Below are 22,492 nucleotides of genomic sequence, written 5' to 3'. Positions count from 1 at the left end.
ATTTCCATCCTTACATGCAGCTGAAAACTTCCCACTTTGAGCAAACTAACTCGTCTTCCATAGAACGGTATGTGATGTGCTGGGGGGGGTGTGTGATGCAGACTGCAGAATTAAAGGTTTTATTTTTCTCCCACAAATAATTGCAGTTAGGCATGTAAAGTGGACTGGTGAAAACTTTCAAGTGAATTTTACCAATCCCTTTTTTTATCAGGCCTGCTCTTCACTTTTGGCTGTCACGATTCATTCTCTTTCAAGGTGCCTTATTTTTTAAGTGATTTCTAAGTACAGTACTTTTCAGTTAGAGCAATCAATTGCATATATTACTTCCAAAAGTGAATTGGCATCACCCATGCACACTGACAAAACTGTACCAGGGCCCAAAAATATTAAAAAAAGTTTTAAAATTCTGATTTTTTTTAAATTTAGATTCTTTTAATTTACCTGGTGGACTGCAGGCTTTTCACTTTCAGCAGATGAATCTTAAAGGGTTTTTTTTTTTTAGGACACACGTTGCAAGGTTTTATTCAGAAGCCATAAGGATTTGATTTTTTATTTAAATAAACCCCAGAAATGCATCTAAGCCCATGATTCTGAGAGCCAAGGCTTTAAGAAAAAATAATGAGTGTCCTGAAACTCCTGACAAAATTAGTAAATCTGGCAACATTGTTGATCCTTTTTATTAGACTTCACAGCTGGCTTATAGGTTGGTGAGACTGTAGTTACTCTGCCCAAATAGCAGATATATCATTCTAGGAAAGTACTGTGTTGCCAAGTTATGACACTGTAGCACTTAATCACTGTTTTCTGCTGGTTTACTGTAATCCCTTGAAATCCATATTCTGTGAACTACTGCTTTCTAGAATTACAAGGTACATAGAGAGACAGAATGGGATTTAACAGGAAAGCTGGAAGTTTTTTTGAACTATATTCACTCTGACCTATACGTACGGACAGTGGTATATTTTTCCCCACATGCTTCTGATGTATGTCCTTTTCTTAAATACACCTGAACAGTGGAAATACTTCCATGTATAGTGAACTTTTAACTATATATCTATTAAATTCAGTATGTGTACAATGAATGGCACCAAACAAATCTATCTGTATTTTCAGCAGCAATCAAAAAAAATGTTGTTTATTTTAGATAAAGAGTTAAGAGTTGTAAAAATATATCTTCATCCAAGAGAAATACTACCCATCCATTTTCAAGATTTACAGCTCAGGGAAGAAATTCCTCATTTAAGATATTAGGGAGTATGCTGAAGAAAAAACAAATACAAGGCAATCCAGCAAACTTCCCATAGGTATTGGCTTGCTCAGTAATAAGTGAATTAGACACTTCTGCTAGAAGAAATATTTGTATCATATGAACGCCAATGTCTAACTGTTTTGCTTATTTTAGGAGCCTTTGCTCCATGTAGAGTGAATGCAACCCTCAGTGGGTGATTCTGGAGACACCCTTGGCTGCTCAGGAAACGTGTGTTGCCCACAGGTGCCTCCTTTAAATAAGGAGTAAAGTAAAAGACTCTTTCAAGTTAGTGTGTGGATATTCTCTCGTGAGCAAACTTTCTTCCAGAGTATTGATGGTTTCCATGTTAGACTCATGACACACTTTTTGATTATTCATGTGCAGTAACCTAATGGATCAGATTTTGGTTCCAGGTAAGGAAATTAGGAGACTTTTCACATTGGCTACTGTGGGGCTAGGTTATGGCTGGCCATCTACTCCATCATTTGTTTCTTTTGGGTTTTTTTGCCTTTCCCCTTCATTTTATTACATTCAAATTACTGATTGCAGGAAGCACTAGAAAACACTTGCACGTTGTTCTGAAATAACATTGTTTGAGCTGTGGTTACATTTGAAATGATGATTATCCCACTTATTCGCTGTCCAAACACCATTATGTTTTAGATGCTCTCTTATAACTTCATCCTGTTGTGACAGGAGCAAAGAGAAAATCTAGCAGCCACACAATACTCACAAAATGTGTACTTGACAGTACCACCACACAACAAATGTTTGTGGGATCTCACCAGATTATAACAGCAATACCAGACAGATGACATGAATTATCTGGTTAGCCCTTCAACTCCCCACTACATGCCTCTTTGTGTGCTTTTTAAGTACTTCATGTATTTATTGCTATGGCCCAGGACACAAAATACATATCCATAGCTGTCCTACAAGCTATCCTCCCTTAGCCTTAGCTGTACCCCTGCCTTGTATTCCTCCCTTCCTTTTGCCATTACATTTTCTTCTATTTGGAAACTTGAGAGCATTTCCCAGTAAAGCTGATGCCAGTAGCACTGCATGATTCATCCTTAGAAATGATGAATCACAGAAGCTGTCCTCCTTCCCAACCTCATTCTGAAACTAAAAATACTCCTTCTTGCACGGTATGCCCCATGTGTCCTACTCCAGGGCCCATGCCAGGGGGTTGCTGTGTTTTGGGGATGGCTCTTTGACCAGAGGAGACCCAGTGTTTTGGTGTCCCTGAGGGAGTCCCGGGACGAGGGCAGCAGGGTCTCAGCACTAAGCTCATTGCCATCTGTTTCCCTTTCAGCCCGAGCCACCCTCATCCAACAAGTGGCAGCTGGACAAGTGGCTGAATAAAGTCACCCCACACAAAGCGCCCATCCTGACCCCCCATGATGGCCCAGCACTGGAGGCCCATCCTTACTACGGCCGTGTGAAGGCAGAGCAGCAGGAAAGCGAGAAGACCCCAGCCACCGGCCCAGCCGAGCACCGCAGTGGGGAGGTCCGTGCCACCACCACCACCACCACCGCCACCACCACCACCGGGGACGGACCGCGGCCCAGGACCGCCAACAAAGCACCGGGCAGCAAGGGCAGCCGGCAGAAGTCACCCCCCGCGGCCGACGGTGGGCCTCCAAGGCGGGCGGCGGGGAAGAAGGCACCACGGCGGGCCGAGAGGACCTCTGCCGGGGACGGCCCCCACTGCCCCAGCACAGAGGAGCCCCCCGGGAGCCACAGCTTTGTGGAGAGCACTGCCGGCGAGGCACCGAGGGCCCGGCCTAGCAGCAGTAGCACCAACAGCAGTGGCTGCAGAGCGGGGCACCGCCGGGAGCCCCGCCTGGCTGCAACCAGCGAGAAGCGCCGGGCCCGGGGGCCAAGCAAAACGGCGCCCAAGTCCAAGGAGTTCATCGAGACCGAGTCTTCATCCTCATCATCCTCCTCTGACTCAGGCTCTGAGTCAGAGCGGGAGGAGCGCCCACTGCCCAAGGTGCCCGTGGCGGCCGGGTCCGAGCCGCGCACCAAGGACACGGGGACCAGCGCCGCCAGCAAACCCCACGGTGGCTGCAGTGCCTTTGGCTCCATTAATGCCAGGACTAGTAGTGAAATAGCAAAGGAGCTGGAGGACCAGTTTTACACCCTGGTTCCTTTCGGTAGGAATGAGCTCCTGTCTCCTCTGAAAGACAGTGATGAGGTAAAGTCACTGTGGGTCAACATTGACTTGGCTCTTTTGTCCAGGATTCCAGAGCGTTTGCCTGAAGAGCCGCTGGCCATGAGCGCCGGAGCAAACCAGGCGGCCAGCCTCCCGCAGGGTAGTAGTGCTGACCCCCCCGCAGAGAAGGGTTTACCGAAATCTAGAAGGAAACGCAAGGTGAGCTTCAAGGGGAACCAATAGGGGTGGGTGGGGGAGCCTCCAGCAAGTTGGAGGCAAGCATCGTCTATGCCCACATCCAGTGCTCAATGGTGAGGCTGTCTCCAGGCTGGCACTTCAGAGCTGGGATTGGCCCCCGCTCACCACATAGGAACTGGCCAAGCTGCTCGGAAGATGCTATCCCAGGAGGTGATAAAACTCCTGGCCACAAGGGATCACAGCCCCTTGGAGATGGTGTTTGCTGCTGGCACACGGCTTTCCACACCTTAGTGGATGCACTGCATCTTTACTAGTATAGTTTTCTCTCCTGAGGCTTCTCTCCAAAACTGAGCATTTGAAGTGGTGGAAAGCCCATTCCACCCCATGGCTGCAGCTGTCCACTGAGGAGGCCTTCATGTCCATTGTACTGATCTGACTGCAAAAGTCACTCTGAACTGGCATCACCATTTGCCCGATTTCTGGGCAGTTTTTACTGTCACCCTCTGAGCTACAATACATGTGCAAATTGATCTGTATACTTTTAGGGCTGTTTATTTTAAGCAGTGTTTTCCTTTTTTATCTTTTTTTCTCATTTTTGGATTCTTTTCTTAGTATCTGAAAGGTGGCAACTCTGTTCTGGCCACCTGTAGAGCCATAACAGAGAGCTCTGATAAGCTTTGAGATGTGTTTGTTCGCATTTTCTTTAGGAAGTAGCATGGAAGTAATTGCACAATACAAAATGATGGGAAACAGGTCAAGAAGGAGTGGCAAAAGCAAAATATTTCTGTTTCAGGCCATAAGAGATGCCAGTGTGATAGTGCCAGGTTGGACACCCAGAAGGACATGGGAGGACAAGATAGAAGAGCAAAATAAAAGCAGTCATTCTAGAAATTTTTAATCTGCCTTCCTGTGGCACATACTATCTTTTACTCTTCTGTCTTAAAGCACTGCTTTTGGTGGTGGTTTAAGTGATATAATAAATACAAAACATTCCTGGAGTACCACGAGCTGGTGACCCTCAATGGGACAGCTGCTATGCACAGCTATGTGGTCCGTCTTTCCAAAAGACTTCATGAATAAGACTAATAAGAACAGATTATCAGGCATAGCTGCAAAATTGAAAAGAGATCCTTATCATTTCCACCTCTGTCATGATCTCAAGAAGAAGGGTAAATTGGAGACAGAGGAGGATGGTTAAGCTCTGAGGTATAAGATCTTCACTCCTGTGGAGTGTAAACCACAATGTTAATCCTGTAGCAGCGGCCACAGTGGCAGTGGATAACACAGAAAATGTTGTTGCCATGCAGCAACGCAATACATACAGCAGAAACAACAAATCACAAGTAAAACTCAGGCACCACTGCAAACTGGGGAAGTGTTAGAAGTGGAACAGGATGTGAACTTTGCAGGAGATTGGGAAAGCAGAGCCTTTGGGAGCTTATGATGGAATTTTTAAGGACATAACATGAAATTAAATAATGGCAGGAAACATTGGCTATGTTCGTACCAGTAAGTCAGATAGGGACAGGATACAGTCCCAAGCCATGGCACACAGTCACTGGCTTAGTGTAACATGCTTGCTAACATGGTTTTGTCCTGGGTTACTTTCTGTTCTTCCAGACAGTAACAGGACATTGCTCAGGATCAGACTAAGGTGCCTTCCCAAAAGGCAATCTGAATGTGGCATACCCTGGCTTGAAGGAGGAGCAAGATGAATGCATGGGTGCCAGCTGTGCTATGCCAGTTGGCCTCAAGACCAGTTGCAGATCTGTTGCATTTACTAGTATGAGCATAGTCATATCATAGTCATATTCCTGATATCAAGGAACAGAGAGAGACAAAAGAGGTATAAGTTTGAGGCAAGAGTGCACAGGAGACGGGCAGAGAGGAAAATATAAAGAAAAAAAATCCCAAGGTGCAAGTGGGGAAGTGGTGGAAACAATTCAGGTTTTACATTCTGCTCCTTTATTCACACACTACCTCTTCAGATTTGACTTTTTCAAGACATGGACCAATCATCTCTGAACCATGTTAGTTATATGATCAAAGAAAGTGTCATCATTCATACCAGTATACTAGAACATACCAGCCCCTGACTTGTTGAAATACTTTTGGATCTGTAGGAAATCCAAAACCTACAAGATTATTATTTTTCTCTTCATTCAGTGTGAGAATGAGGAAGAGTGCAGAGACATCAAGAAGGTTCACTTAGAGCGAGAGAGTTCTTCACGATTAGCTGCCTCTGCCCACAGCATCGCAACAGCAAATCACTGCAATATGAATGAAAATAGGTAAGCATTTTCCTTCTTATTTACCACTAAGTCATACAACTAGTTGCAGTTTAATGCTGTGTGTTATTTTTTCATTTAATAGGATTTATTTTTTAATTATCACATTTTATGTTGAAAAATTATCCACTACATTCTCATTTCTTCTGGTTTAATGAACAAGTTAGCAGTTCCTGACACATTTATATACTTGCATTTTTTCCTGTTGCACAGAGAAGCTGTGAGTTCAAGTGTAAGGTTCACTGAATGAGTAATTATAGCTATAGCCGTGCGGCTGTCCTAGGTATACTCACAAACACTGTGTTGCAGGTACCAATTCACATACCATCTATAGCCTTTTCTTTCCTTACAACATTGTGAGCTTCAAACTTAAAAGTTTGGCTGTATAAACACAATTATCGATAAATTCTATGGAGAAGATTGAGAAAAATGTTCATAACAATGACGGCAATACTCAATTCCAGAATATATTTGAGATACAATATTTTTGAGATTACAAGTAATCTATTCAGTGTAATTAATAAATATTTTAGGACAAGGAACTCAGACTTTAAAAACAATGAGATTTTTAAAGAATGCAAGATATGAAACAAATAATGAATATTTAGCATCTGGTGGCATGGTTTATGCACACAGACCCCTGTCAATGTCAGATCAACCATACAGTGTTTCTCTGGAGGCTTCCAGCAATCAGACTTAGACATGCACCTTTTCAGAGTTCAGCTGCATGCTGCCTAGTACATGCTAGTCACCATATTAAAAAATATAATAATAATTTTCTGGTAGTATCATGGTATCTCTTGGGGTGAAACTGCTAAACTTAAATAGTTGTATTTACTGTAGTAGGCTTTCCTATTGTACACCTCACTGATGGATTTGAGCAAGTCTTGTCATTAATTCTGGAAGAAATCATGGAGAACACTAAGATATATATAGTGCTTATTTAAAAATTTGCATTCAGTTTCTTTGTCCTGACATGCCACGTATGTTTCATAAAGTGAAAACAATACACAGAACAGTTTGCTTTATTGTAGGTGATTGCATGCAGGCATGCCATTCCCGTTACCACAGTGTCATATGTTTTACGTCGCATTCATTTTCAGAGAATAGCATGGCTGTTACAGATTGCTGTGTCACAGGGTTAATTCTGTGCTTCCTGGAAGCGGGACAATAATTTGTGTTTTACTTGACATTATTTTCAGTACTCCTGGTAGCAACTGTACATTAAAGAAACAAAGAGGAAGGTCTTAAATGCGTATTTGTCTCCTAAGTCTTCCCTGATCTGCCCTGCTTCCAAGATGTTTCCGTGGTTTATGCTACTGTAGGACATGATACCAAATGCTAATATTCCCACAGCTGAGGATGAGCTACTGAGGCTGTAGCTAAACCAGTGGTGTAGATATCAGGACCGGTTATGCCACCATAGCTGGTGGAGGGACTCATGTAAATTCACACAAGGAACTTGTTTGAAAACAGAATTCCTTTTTTTTTTTTTTTTTTTTTGGCCAGGTTACAGCAGAGCCACACACAGTTTTGTCAGCACAGCTGAGGGGTGATAACAAAGAGAGGAGCAAAACCACCTTCAGACACAAGCATTTTCTTGTGGAATTACAATCTGAGGGGCAGACTATGCAGGGTCCGATTTGAAGTAAAGACCACAATGTCAGGTAGAGATACCCCAAATATCTCATACCTACGTTGGATGCCACTATCTGCCCAGTCCAAGCAGGTAACAGCCTACTGCAGGTTGTTCTGCATGGCTTCTGAGTACTGGATAATTGTCCTGCTGCAGTTTGACTGCCCAGAATACATTTAGGTGGGCCTACGCAATGTGCTGACGGCCATGTAGGTCTGCATCACAAATAGGAATTGCAGCTACTGCTCACAAGCTCTGGGCCAAGTTTTTGAGGCTGGGTACGCTTCCAAAGAGCTATGGCTTCTCTTGGATGCTTTAGGCCTGCATTTTGACAGTGATGTATAAACATGGCTAGCCAAGGTGGAGGTTTCTGTTTGAAAAAAGGAAAAGAAATGACAGCATCAGCCTGCACATTCAAAATAGTGCTAAAGATCTTATTTTTCTTAGGGGGAGAAGAAGGGTACAGTTGTCCATCTTACACACCCTGATTCTTGCTTTCGTAAACAGCATTCGTCATTAAAAGCCAAACAGTTCATGTTGTGTTTTGAAGGTACTACACTGCAGGAAACACGACAGGTTCTGAATTACAACTCATAGCCTTTTTCACAGCTAGTTTTAAAGACTTGCCAGATAAATGGACAAATCTATGATAAGAGCACGTTTAATTAGCTCTGTTCCCTGAAATTATGTGCAGAAATGAAGTATAGTTTGTATCATATTCTTTTTTTGTGATTCTATTAAGCGTATATTGTCTGATACAGTAACTATAAAGAAGTGAGAATTGTCCATAAAATGTAATAGGCTGAATAAAGGGGAATGTGACAAGGAAAGGGTTTGTGTCAAAATAGTCTGTCTGACCTTAATCACAAGTTTAGTCTTAATGCAAACTGTCTCCTTAAAGAAAACTTTTATTTCTGTGTGTTGCTTTAACATTTTCAGCTAAATATTTTCTTCAGATTAGTGCATCTGAAGTTTATTTCTGGCATATTTTTACAGTCTTTCTGACTTCTCATCCAAAGCTTCCCCCAAATAAATGAAAGCTGAAAATACTGTGTTACAGCTTTCTACTTTAGAAGGCAGAGCAGCTCACATTTCACTGTCTACTGTTTGCATATGTTTCCTTTTGTCTGCACTACCAGCCTATCTTTCTTTGTCTTCAAAATCTGTAATAGATTAGTATAAATACTGCTACCAAAGGCTGGACATTGAACACAAAGACAAGCCAGTCATCTTTAAACACATCTCCTGTTTTAGTTCACATATGGTTTTATTGCCATGACTTATAAATTGTCACCTGTAATGGTGAAATAGGACTCCATAACCTGAACTTACACGTCAGAACCTAATCTTCGTCTCCAGCTATCCCTTAAGAAATGGTGAGCAAGTGGCCATTTATCTCTGGGTTGGTTTTTTTCTTTTTCCAAGTACTCTGATACAGACTTTATATTAACTCCAGAATTACAATTTCCCTTGAAGGGAAAGAGGAGAAACATGATACAAATTTGTAAATGAACTCTTGCTCCCAATACTATAAGCTTGTTTCCAGATACGAATAGACTTTATCCTGCCAGCAGGTTTTAAATTCGAAGTTTTGGTAATATATAAAACATTTACCTTTCTCAAAGCCAGCTTTGTGACACTCCATTACTGTAATTTCCATTTCCAGCTTGGCAATACCAATAAATAAAAATGAGAAAATGCTTCGGTCACCCGTCTCTCCCCTCTCTGATGCATCAAAACACAAATACTCCAACGATGATTTAACTTCCTCCAGCAGACCTAATGGCAGCAGTCTATTACCTTCCATCTCCTCCAGCAAAAAACATAAGAGTGAAATCCAGTCGCAGCCACATCCTGGAGACTTCAATGTAAGTTTATGCTGTTGTTCTCAATATAAAGCCTAGCTGTATATTTTTCACTTTGTATTGCAGTCTGTGATAGTTTTGCAGAATGTTATGCAAAAAAAAAAAAAAAAGGAATAATGAATATTGTATTATAAGTTCAGTTTTCCTGGTTTCAAGTTTAGCAAGGCACAGAAAAAAAGAAAGACGTCAGGCTGTAAAGCAGGCAAACAACAGAGGCTACAGAAACAAAAGGTAAAAGCTAATGGTCCAAAACGAATGGCTTTAGGTCTCCAGAGTATTGCTTGGGCATGATGCAAGCCCTCTACGTCCAAAAGTGTGGTTCACAAGGCCTCTACTGTATAAGGCCTCTACTCAGCCACTCCTAAACATGAGTGTGCCTGCAGACGAGTTACTACATCTTACAACCAGCTTTCTCAGACACTTTTACTTACACTTGACATTGGTGAACATCTTAGCACCACCCTCACAACTCAGCTCTATCAGAGCCCAAGTATTCAGATTCTTATCAGAGAGTCTTGCTTATGCTAAATGTGTCCAGAGAGCTTTTCCAGGTAAGACGATGTTACTACGCTGCTTGGTAGCCACTGCCTTCAGAAAACAGAGAGAAAGGGATAGATGCTGCCCCCATTTATGTATGGGTTCTGTAATTAGGATGCCGGAGCAAAGAGCCTGTTAGCTCTTCTGATTGAGAGAATTCACGTCTCCCTCTCATCTCTCAAAATCATACCCTACCCTCCAGCCTATGGGATACTGCCGGTAGAATATTAAGGGCAGAATATTGTCATATTCTCCCTTGAAGCCATTCTGCTGTGTGTGAAATACCTAGAAGAAGCAATTTGGGTACCATCATACTGATGTCCACTGCTGGAGCATCTAGTCAAGCCATTAGGGCAGTCTGCTGCTTTTTAGAAAGGCCCACAATCCTGTCCTTGCTACAAAAGCCATTTATATATTTTATGCTGGATCTATTTATTGTATTTGCTCATTGAGACATAAGAGGCTTCAAAAGCAACTTAGCACCTAAGCAACTTTTAGGAAAACAAACTACCTGAGTTGTAGGAGTGGTCTCTTCCAGCCACTTTTGCTGTGGGAATAACTGGCCCCACAGTATATTTTAAGTATATATACTTAAATATATTTATTTTTTGAAAGTGGAGGGGGAAGTAGTAATGGTAGTCTTAATTTTGGACACTTGTTAAAAAACAAGTTATCATAAAATATGTTTTTCAAGAATATCTTTTGTACTTTTGGTAAATGGAATTAAAATTAACTACATTAAAATATTCCAATATAAAGCATTTTAACATGTCATAGTTGATACTATATTTTTTTATGGATTAAACGTAAGGTTTTAAACATTTAACTTCTAAAACATAAGTTTAGAGGTTTATAACCCAGTCAGAATTATAATGATATGAGCCTTCACTGGGTATCTTAAAAACAATTTAAATTTCTTCACAGGCAAATATGCTGGAAATCAAAAGTAAAGGGTGATTGCTTTATGATCCACACCCTTAGCAAATGCATTTCACTGAGATTTTCTGCATACCCTAGCAATGCACCATTTGGTCAACATTTTAACAACCTTTGCAATAGAATTCTTATGTATCTGGTTATTCATCTGAAAACTTTAACCTGCTGAACTGCTCTGGATGGGAGATGAGAGCTCATGAACTGTAAATGTTAAAGCTAGCTTTGTTTTATCTCATCTTCCCATCTGACGTCTAGCTGGTGGTCCAGTGATCTCTTCTGTCAGAGATCGCAAGCCAGGGAGTGGCTTTTTTGTCTATTTCCCCACTGCATCTCTGTCTGTCACATGGTGTTTTCTCAGTGGTTATCAACCAAAAACAATCTGCACCCCCCTGGTCTGCACTGTATCAGTGTCTAGTAGCCCACACATCAGGTCATTTAGTAGGACAAAGGGCTCATGAGGCCACATGAAAAACACAGCTGCAGCTGAGGGAATGTGTGAGACTCTACCATAAGATTTGCTTCTGCTGGGCACAGGGTAGTGGTCTTTCAAGCTGATCAGGGATCCAAAGCAGAAAGAAACTGGGACCATGGGCTACAAATTCATACAGCATGGGCACATCAGCAGGGCAGCATGAAACAAGTCAAACAAGTGAGCCTTGCTCCCCCAGGGAAAGGTACAATGCTAGTTTGGAAGCTGAGGATTGGAGATATAACTTGATCTTCAAAATGGTCACAACAGAGCTATTCTTTAATGATTCCTGTTTTCAGAGTGTTTTGATAGTTACCAATATTTCTGCTCTATTCCTTCTGTATATCACATTGAAACTCAAGCCCTTTACAAAGTGCTCTGAGCAATATCTGTGAATTTGTGGCTATCAGTGACAAGACTGATGTTGTACGTACCCCCTGCTAAAATCGTAGGAAAACTAACTGCCAATTTACAACACAATGCAAAGACGATCTGTTGTTTATTAGTTGCTTTTTTTGAAGTTAGTAGCCAGTTCCTCAATGTCTTCTCTGCTGTTTGCTGTCTAGAAAGCAGTTCACATCAATTCAGAAAATGCTCTTCTCTGCAATAAGCCACAGTCTCAAACAGAGCCTTGGTCACCTCTGTCCAGCACACCCAGGGACTGCAGGAGGACAAAGCTTACCTTTGATGATATGTAAGTACAGATGACTTTAAAAAAATAAAACAATGTCATTTTCTGCATCTAAAGAGAGAAAAATACATTTTGCCCAGCAGGAACTGAGACTTCACCAGGGTGTCATAGTAATACTGTACCCTGAGAAATGAATGAGACATTCTATGTAAACTCATTTTTCATCATAAATTAAGCTTTTAATCATTAGGAAGCAGTGAGGACTGGCTGCTCCCTAAAGGGCAGGGACCAAGGAGTCAAGGAGCAGAACACGACTGGCAGGGCAGAGACTGTGCCAGCCAGGGGTCCAGTTCCACAACACCCAAGCAAGGTGAGCAGGACAGGCCCAAGAGTGGAATCAGCTTCAGCCAAGCACCTAGATCCTCAGGCAAGTCCATGGTGATGAGGCAGATCCAAGGTCAGGCGAGATGTCAGGTCAGGATGAGGTCCTGTGAGGGTCAGGCACAACCTAGTGACTGTCAGACACTCGTAGTGACAAGGCAGATTTGAGGTCTAGCCAGGAAGACAGTGCTCAGAGTCCAGATCCATGGGGGCCATGGCCAGGCACAAGCATGGCTGTGAAAGAGCTAAAGACAGACACACATTTTACAATGAGTTGGGCAGGGAGTGAAGGCACAGACCTGAACTTAAATGGATTTCTTTAGCCCATGGGCAGAGGGGGGAGGCCCCACATGAGGTGGGTTAGGGCCATTAAGGCTTTATTAGTACCCTCAAGGCTCTTGCATTAACTATGCACACATCAGACTGCTAATATATGCAGAACCATAGCAGGGTGGGATGAGAGGGTCACCCTTTTGCACCATTTGGAGTAAGGGGAGAGGACATATGGGAGCCTTGCATTCCTGAGCCTTGACTGCTGCTGCTGTCGTTGCTACTGCTGCTCAGAGAAAGGTAGCACAAAGGCAAGGAGAGTAGGAAAGAGCAGTGGTTAGTATGAGTACCTGGAGAGATACCTGGCCCACCTCCACTACATCCTTCAAACATCCCCCGATCTCCTCCTCTGAAAATAATTTAAGCTTGTAATTGTCTTTTTTTTCTTTTTGGCAAATTAAAATTGCTGGTTTGTTTCCCAAGGTCATTTAGGATGTGGTATTATTTAGATGAGGTATAAAGGTGAAACTGAAATTTGAAATCCTAGATTCTTTTTGTCTTGTTATGTTCTGGCCTGATTTTTTTTCTGCCTGGTGTAGAAGAGGTTCTGTTTAAGCTATGCTTCAGACTGCCTGGAGCTCCATAAGCTGTGTGACCTTGACATACCTTTCACACTCCCAGACTTTCACCCACAACATGTCTAACTCTTTTATACCAAAGGAAAACCCAAGGTAACAGCTTTGTTTCCTCAGCAACTGCTTTCTACCAGCACTGGGATTTAACAATAATAATAATAATAACAACAACAACACTTACCTGGTCTCAGGGACAACTTGAGGGACAGCAGCCTCTCATATAGAGAATTCCAAGTTCTCATATAGAGAATCCAAGTTTCCTAATATAAGGTATAAAAGAATTCCCATAGACTTCAAAAGGATGTAATTGTTTTGTATGTCAAAAAAAGAAGGTTGGTGAGATTAATTTCTGTGTGTATTTATGGCAGTCATAACGAGATATAAGTTTAATATATTTTTCTGCCCCTTTTTGAGAAAACTCTCTCCCATGTATTCATTCTTATTTTCCCTCCTTATCCACCTCCCTCCATGTTTTAAACTCTTTCAGTACATGTGTTCAACCATCTCCATTGAGGAAATTTGAAACTGTTTAGAAGAGCTACCTAACTCTTCCTATCTCTTAAAATACTTTATCATCTGTGATTTACTTGCAACTGTTCAATTTTTCTGCAGTTTAAACATATACATACAAACCAGAAAGGTATCAGTGTGCCTGATAAAAGTAAAAATTGTAGGATATGCTCATCTGTTTGGATTAGAAAAAAATCACAGTCAGAAACAGCTACAACAAAACTATTGTATCTTCTTTTAATTTTCCTTCAAGATGCTGACAAAGATAGGAACTGGTTTGTTTCGTTTTTTCCCCTAGAATACTGTCATAGGAAAACTACTTTTTTCACCATCTCTATCTTCTAAGAGTCTTTTATCCCTTGCTTTCTCCATTAGTGATGCATGTGATTTCTCTGGCAGGCATCTTCAAGAAAACTATTTCACCTTTGCAGAGAGAGATACAATTAAACTGTTCATGTAGAGTGCCTTTCATGTAGGATGTCCCCAAGCAACTTCTGGCCTATTGAAAAAAGCAATCTAAAAAGCCAAGAAGATAAAACACAGAACCAAATATGTCTTAATTTGCCCTTAAAAAACCAGAAATGGTTAAATGCCTATTGTGCTAACTAGAGGAGAGAGATTTTAATGTACTACAATAGTCATCCACAATCTGTATCTAGGAAACACCACCAGAATACCAGCTATTCTAGACGTTGATTCTGAAATTACTGTGCAGAAAAATCACTGAAATGTAGCAGATTAGACTGGCTGCAAATGTTAAATGTCAACAAATTTGACTCACATGTTAGAAGGATCAAATTAAACATGGCAGCCAATGTCTTTCAAATTCATGTAATACCCCAGCAGAGGATTTGAAGAAATGTAATACAGTAGGTCTAAAATGATGTAGTAATCCTAATGGCAGCATTTGTCCAAAATGATGCCTATGAAGTGTTTCATTTTATAATCCATGAAGTTCTGAATTACTGTAATCCAGACACGGCTTTAGACTCTTCATTTTAATCAGACTCTAAAGTTTCTAAGACACTAAATCCCTTATATTTGATTTAAAACAATAACAATTTTTTTGACCAATCAGTGTCTTCTTGCTTTATTCTCAATTTATTTTCTCCAGGTCATTGACAACAGCTGTCACTAGCAATAAACTGGAACACAAGTAGGTCAATAAAAGTATAACTTGATTGGCAGAGTGCTGCATACACATACCTTGCAATATAAAAGTAAATATAGATTCAAAAGGCAGGCAAAATTCTACTTCCCCTTGTTTGCCACTGTTTACTGCCTGCTCTAAATATACTTTGAGGTACCCAGCATGCCACATGTACAAAGTGACATCAATGCTGTTTCCAGTATTAATTCTTAACAAGAATTCCTGGATTGTAGGCCATTTCTGACTCCATGAGGAGAACATTTTCAAGGCTACGTAATAATGCTTCAAGCCAAATTCAGTCTTGATGTAGTTTCATTGAATGACAGAATTCCCAATAACTGCATTTAGGAACAAAGTCTGTTGTCCTTGAAGTGATAAGCACAGACATTCTGTGAGTGCCCAAGGGCACAGTCCCACACCCTCTTCAAAATACTGCATGTGTGGTACAAAGGAAGAGCAGAGTGTACCCAGCTTCTCAGTTTTCCTTATGGCTAAATCAGAACCTGTTCCTCAGATTATTTTCTCGCTTGCATTGTGTTTCAAACTTGGAGTGTGGTTTTTCTTCATTTAAATTTATCTTCCTTTTTTTTCTGGCCTTACATGAGCAAGATAACCCATCTTTTTCAGCTTTTTTTTTTTAATTAGTATTTTGTTGGGTTTTTTTTTTCATTCTTATGGATTTAGAGGCTACACACACCCACCAGCTTTACATTGTCCACAGGAAATATCCTGATGTGAGACAGAATTTCTGGTTTGTTTGTCAACCAATAAACCACATACCTGGAAAATATTCAACCTGTAAATGTGTTATGCCTAGAGCTCAAAAAGATAACTTCTTAGCATATCTCTTTTATTTGGCTTGATCCCAAAGTCTCTCATTTTCAGTCTTCTCTTCCTCATTCTTCTGTCTCAGAGTGGAAAGGAAAAAGTGTTCTTGGGCTGTGCCTCCCATACAACATCTGGAAGTCATCTCACTTTGCATTGCTCAAAATGCCTCAAGGTTTCCTAGTCTTCTAAAATATTTAGAGACTTTTCTAGTGCTGAGCACATCCTCAGGAGCAGAGATAAGGAAAAGAGCTTGGCTCCTCTTTTTTCTGATCAGTAATATAAAAAATCACTGATCAGATAGACCAACAACTACTACACTAAATTTCTCACAAATTCGTGTGCTTAGTTTGGACTGCTCCCAGATTATTGGCATTGGGGGGTTTCAAGACTTCATTTGACCATCCTATTCTTCCTCTCCTTCCCTTCTTACTTGTGGCACTAAATTTTTTCATGTGTACACTGCCCGTAAGAAAATAACATTAGACTATGAGCAGACACTGCTTCCCATGATTAGATAATTAAGCTGCTTGTTCTCTGCAAGACCATCTACCCCCTTTCTTTTTAGGGACATTTTATGAGAGCTTGGTACGGTGGGAAATAGGTGCTTAATCAGATGTAGCAGATTCTCACAGGGCAAAGGATTTATAACCACTAGTCCCTGTGGTCAGAACTGTGGACCTCATTTCAACTTATAAGCTACATCCATATGCCTCTTCTCTCTTCCTATGGGTAAGTGGTCTGGGACTGCTTATGTTATAGGATGAAGCTGTCTTCACTCCCCACAACAACGAACACTGTCTGCCTCCTGAGAATAGTCCCTGGAATGTACTATCCCCCAGCTGTACCCAGGCATTGTCTGGGACCGAGCTCAAAACTATGCCAGGGAGATTTGCAATTAAACAGCATGGATGATCAAACTACAGAGCTGGTATGCTTGCCCTGCTTATTTCACTTGCACAGACAGCCAAGTAATGTTTTTATTGACAGGCTCAGATGTGAAATATCCTCTGATAATTTTGCCACTCAGGAAAGAGGATTTGTTTGTATCAATTGATTTTGATGTGCCTTTTCCTTACTATACAGTTTGACTGGAAAATATCTTTAGTCCACAATGAATCATAACAGTGAGCAGGACAAGGGTCTTATAATCAGGCTCAGCAAACTCTCCTCCAGGGCCCAACAGCAGAGAGAACAGTCTCTCCCAGTCTTTCCTCACCTGTGCAACTGGTGAGCAATGAGCAGATTCCTACAGCACGTGATGACTATCCTCCAAACACTACAGCTCTTTGACTAGTCTAGGTCTTATCCTGAATATGAGGAAGTCTCATCTAAACCCCCATGGTGTTTACCATTCTACCATACCTTTAGTTCTTGACAGAGCTTGTTTTCCTCAGTTTTGGTGTCAAATCTTGGTTTCTCCTCAAAGAGCTAAAAGTCTATTCTAGTGTAATTCATGGTTTGTCTTCTCGTTCTGGATCACAGAGCAGTGTGGGTTTTCATCACCCTTGATGCCAGGATTCACAGGTATGGTGCATAAGAGATATTCTAATGACTGCAGCTTAATTCCTAAATCAGCTTTGCTGTCCTTGTGGCAGTGAAAGATATCTTTACATGTATTTGAAGAATGTGCTTCAAGTCAATTTTTCACAATAAAATTACCCAGAAGTGTCTCTTTTGGACTAGAAGGCTCACTGTAATGACCTTAGGCGCAAAGGCTGTGATCCCCCAACGAAACCTGGAACCTCGGCTGATAATTCCTTCAACATATAAAGAATGTTTTCATCTTCACTGATAATGAATCACACTAGCAAATGTGGGGCTATGATGACTTAACACACACGAGGAATATGAATTTCCAAAACCCGTATTGGTTTCTTTCCTCATCTTCTAGTGCCTGATTGTGATTTCTTTCAAATCCTATGATTACTAGAGTTTCTTGGACAGGCATTGAAGGACAGGAGCCCTGGATAGAGTCTTTGTTTCAGGATTCCCAGCTCCTTTCAGTGGAAATACCCCATTCATTGACTTAGGTTTCACATGTACTCTCACTCAACAGTTTCACCCACACTTTGGCTTCTCACTCATCAGAGCTGGGAACATCAGAGCTGGCTGCCACATAGTCCCTCTCCCAGAACAATCTTTCTGACTTTTGTTTTCAGCTGTCTCTTGAGAATTCAAGGTGTAGTTCCATGGTATTGTAAAACAATATAGATTTGGGCTGCTGTGGTCCTGCCATCTCTCCCTAGGTCTGATTGTGAAGACTTTTACCCAACCTTCAACTGAAATTAGTTGACAGAATATCTCTTTAATGTGCATTGAAAGAGACACAACTAATTTATCTACTGGGATGTAATATTTTCTCCCTCGCTCCAGAAGCTCAAGTCCCTATTGTTAATACTTCTTTCATTCCTATCTCTTTGCTTGTACACTTTGCCCTTGCATGTTTTAGCCTAGATATTGATTTCACATGGTTATCTTTAAGTCATGAATCTGGGCCATGCCAAGGAATTTGTAGTAGACTTTGACTCTTTCTCATGGTCTCTTGTATTTTCACTGCATTGATGGTTAGTCTGCAGGATTTTGCATTTTTGCCAACATAGGAATCCCCACTTATTTTATCCTTCTCCGTTTCATTTAAATTAGGTGGCAGGCTTTAATTTTGCTGCTATTTTTTGCAACAGTAACTGCCTGTCTAGGTATCTGTACTATTCATCTATTCATCTGATCTAAGCTATTGACCTTGTTATACTAAGCCCTGTGCGATAATAGTTGCATAGTTGTGTGATTGACTAAATTTTTCTTACATTTGGCCAAGACTCCAATCAGATCCTTTGTTCCTGTCTTTCTGAAATGCCTATAGCACTATCATTTAAATGAGTCACAAATATTCTGTCTACCCTCTCCACTTGTATGCTCCTCTGCTGAACTTCCCAGATCTGCTTGGGTCTGCCATAGTGAGCATGAGAGTTCCATAACTGGGTACCCACCTTGTACAGGAGGCCACGATACATCAGGGCAGAACACTATTTTGTATAGCAAAACCTGCTCAGCTGTATCCTTTCCCCCCAAGATGACCACCCTTATCTGTAACCCATCATGTCAGACCTGCTCCTGACACTTGTCCTAGTATGAAAGAACAAAAAACCCCTTTACATGGTTTTCTTGCTCTTACAGGATTTTCTTACAGGGCCTACTGGCACAGCTTCATAACTAGATATGGGCTAACCATGGCTATGACAGTTTCTTCTGATTTCCCCTTAGCTCTGATCAGATTCTGAAGTCACCCATTTTGCTGTTCTATTCCTTTCCAGCACACCCACTTTTTAGGGTCTAGATTACTAAAGTTGTGAAGCTGGTCCTATATTTAGAATTATGATTTAAGCTGCTTTTATTACATGCAATTGTTGTACACTGAGGAAGTACTAGTTTGGTTTTTTATAACACTTCAGCATCATTATCTCTGAAGGGTATTAAAATATGCACTTGGCTACATTTATGATGTTTAATTGAACTTTTATTAGTCTTTTTTAATGTATCCTCATAAAGCACCATGCCACAGTAAGAAATAATGTATAAGTGGTAGATTATGTAAATGAAGCAGAAAATGCTGTAGTTTAGTATTTAGTTCATATAAAATATAAAAATTAGATGAAAAATGTGGTTTTGAATGCACTTATAATTAAAATTGTATATTGGAATCTAAGCTACACCATACTCTGTAAATACCAGCGGTTGCTCTGAGTTCCAAGAAGATTATGTTGCAGTAGATGCTGATAAATTACTGTATGAAGTAAGGCTTTTATTGATTCACTCTGATTCTCTTCCCCTTTTTTTACTGCATGAGTTTACATTTTTGCAATTATCTGCTAAACTGGAGTAAATTAAATTCAGAGAAGGCAACAAAAGACAAAGGTGGCAGAGATATGCTGTAATGGCATAGAGCTAAATAGGAGGAGAGAAACACATGCAAGTATTTCACCTGGGTAATGGTAACACCACTCTTAGGAGCTCAACAGCCTGGAAATTCTGAAAGGCTGCTTCTGGAAGGGGAGTAATTACGATGCCCATAGCTATCTCACCTCATGCTGGGATCCTGCACAACATAACAAGCGATGGCAATGCTGTCTTTCCTGCTGGTTTTCTACAAGCTCTCAGAGAAAGTGGTGGCAAGGAGAGTGAGAGAAATTCTGGACAGTAACAGATTGTTTGATAAATTTCATCCTGGATTCAGGCACAGCCATGCTACTGAGGCTGCCCTTGTCAAAGTCATAAATGGTTTGAATGCTGCTGCTGAAAAGGAAGCCTGGCCTTGTTTGTACTATCAGATCTAGCCATGGGGGGGTATTTTGTAAAAGGCTGGATTCTGTTGCAGTGCCTAGGTGACTGGCTAGTGTTGACTGAGAATGTATTGAAATGGTTCCAGCGGTACTTGATTGCTTTCCCCAATCAACATAGTAGGGTAAATTCTCTTCGAGAGCAGCCAGTTTCACATAATGACACTTGATCCCAGGGAGAATTCACCAGCGACCTGACTTAGTTGGCACTGAAGCTTTGCGCTCTTTCTCTTGCCTTTCAGAGAGATATATGAGATGCATTAGAGCAGTGTATTAGAACTCCTTTTTGGCTTTGTTGAAGAGGACTATATTTCTAAAAGTACCAACAATCAGATATTCAGAAGCAAAAGACTTTCTTGTGCAGTCTCGATTATTAATAGAGATAAAACACTTGTTTGTACCTGTTAATTTGAAGACAGAATTCTTTTTAGGGTTGTTTTTTTTTAAAGAGGCCTGAATTCTGTTTGTAAATCTGGGGTGAGAATGCTGACACCAATGGATACATACAGCTGTAAATAACTTAAGGGGAAAATCTGACTCAACTGTCTGAAAACCAGAAGCCACTGAATAACTTTCCACAGGACTTCGGTTTACATTCATGACCAGTAAGCCTAATAAAGAGACATCTGTGCTTCTTCTGCTACTCACATACACTCCAGTTCAACCAGTAGTCTGGTACCATTTTAATCCTGTAGAATTTTCCTTTCTTCTCTTGCTTCTCGGGCTGTAGTGAGGCTGAAATCTGCAAAGTATTCTCAAACCTTAGACCAAAGACCTGAAACGGGGATTAGCCACAGATCTTTCTGTATCTTGTCAGTGGGAAAACAGATTTGCTTCTTCCCAAGATGCCTCTCATCAAAAACATCTAATATCTGAAATTAGCATCCAATGACATTACCTGCAAATTCTTCAGTGTGAGATGATCACCAATGTAACTGAAAAGTTACAGAGGAAATTCGGATGAACCTTCACATTTGTAAGATATGGGTTCTTAGTCACTACAACTCAAGGGTATGTAAAATCAAATTATAATTAACAAGCTTTTGTGATCTTCATAGATAGAAAATGTGCAGTATGCAAAAGAGCTATCCTGAGTAATTAATTTATGCATCAGCTTTCTCATATGTCTTCCTATGTCCATGAGCTGAAGTAACCTGCTATCGTCAAGGAGACTATAGAAGGGGGAGGGTGGTGTCTGGTTTTTTTCACTTCATGACATAATTTAAATTAGTATACTGGATTTAAGGAGTCAAATCATGTGCAAGTGCAGTGGAAACCTAAACAAAACTGAATTTGAAACCTTTCGGCCTTATTAAAAAATCAGAAAACAATCAAATCCAAGCACATCCTTATTTTCTTACTAAAACAATATAAGAAATATATGCAAAGTACATAACATACATTAAATCTATAGGACATTTCAGCTTTCCATTTTCACCCAACATGCACATTAGAAATCTAAATAGGAAATTTATTAGCATGTAGTGATACATTGAAGAATAGCATTTCACAGATGGCATAAAGAGATCAGAATTTGATTTGGTATGCTTATTAACACCATTGAACAAGCTCAGTTTAAGAAACTAGAAGAAAACATACCTTATCCATTTTTTCCCAATGAATCTTAATTTCTGTTAGGCATCCCCTGACTTGTCAATCAATCTTGTATTTTTCCTATGGAAATACCTAAACATTCACATTGAGAATACATATGCTTTGCTTTAAAATGACCTTTTAATAGTTTCTTTTTTATATTTGGCTTCCCAAAGAAACAATTGGACTTAGTACAAACTGATGACTTCAGGTTTTGCACATTGCATTATGGTTAACCGCTGCATGGCAGGGCTTTCAAAGCAGGCTTCTTGATTCAGTAATGTGCATACCTCTTGCTAATACCCTCATTGCTAATCATAACTTGGGAGAATAAATCCTGTTACAAGTTGAAAACAATTTTACAATTAACTCATAAATAAGTAGACCATAATTACATTGTGTTATCTCACTTTGTTTTTACAGCCTCATACTATGCTTCGAACAAGAAAATTAGACGTACAGTGCCGGGTGATATATGGGAGGGAATGTTGCAAAGGACAGATTTTAATGACCTGAGTTTGAAAGGATCATGTAAAGGTTCAGCACTTAGATTATTTCAGAGAGAGATAAGACCACTGTTTTGTTTATTTCCTCTGCTCTGTTTTGCTTTTTGGCACTTCATAGTAAACCATCTTGCCCATGTCATTGTACAAGACAGACAGGACTTAAAAATTTCGTAAGAGTTCTTTCAACAGTTCTGAAAACATAGCCATTTTTCTATGCCAAGCTAACACTGTTTCAATGTCTAATATTTCATAATTGACCAAGACCAAATCCAGATGGTTCATGCTATTAAGATAACATTAGCATCTTGCTGGGCACAG

The 22,492-nt window shown here is 40.5% G+C and overlaps 1 protein-coding gene across 1 annotated transcript in view; it reads left to right on the top strand.

Moving 5' to 3' along the window:
* AFF3 (ALF transcription elongation factor 3) overlaps positions 1-22,492 on the top strand; it is a gene marked incomplete at both ends in the record, with an annotated part of 320,155 nt that overhangs the window by 282,104 nt on the left and 15,559 nt on the right. The window contains 4 exons of the mRNA XM_080612415.1: positions 2,565-3,626; positions 5,772-5,896; positions 9,196-9,397; positions 11,903-12,030. Of these exons, the coding sequence (XP_080468541.1) occupies positions 2,565-3,626; positions 5,772-5,896; positions 9,196-9,397; positions 11,903-12,030 (1,517 nt within the window). The remainder of the gene's footprint in view (positions 1-2,564; positions 3,627-5,771; positions 5,897-9,195; positions 9,398-11,902; positions 12,031-22,492) is intronic.

Source organism: Psittacula echo, assembly GCF_963264785.1.
Source record: "Psittacula echo genome assembly, chromosome: 3".
In the NCBI taxonomy this organism is placed as follows: domain Eukaryota; kingdom Metazoa; phylum Chordata; class Aves; order Psittaciformes; family Psittacidae; genus Psittacula; species Psittacula echo.
Note: the sequence above shows the minus strand (reverse complement) of the source record. Positions and strands in the feature narration are given on the sequence as shown.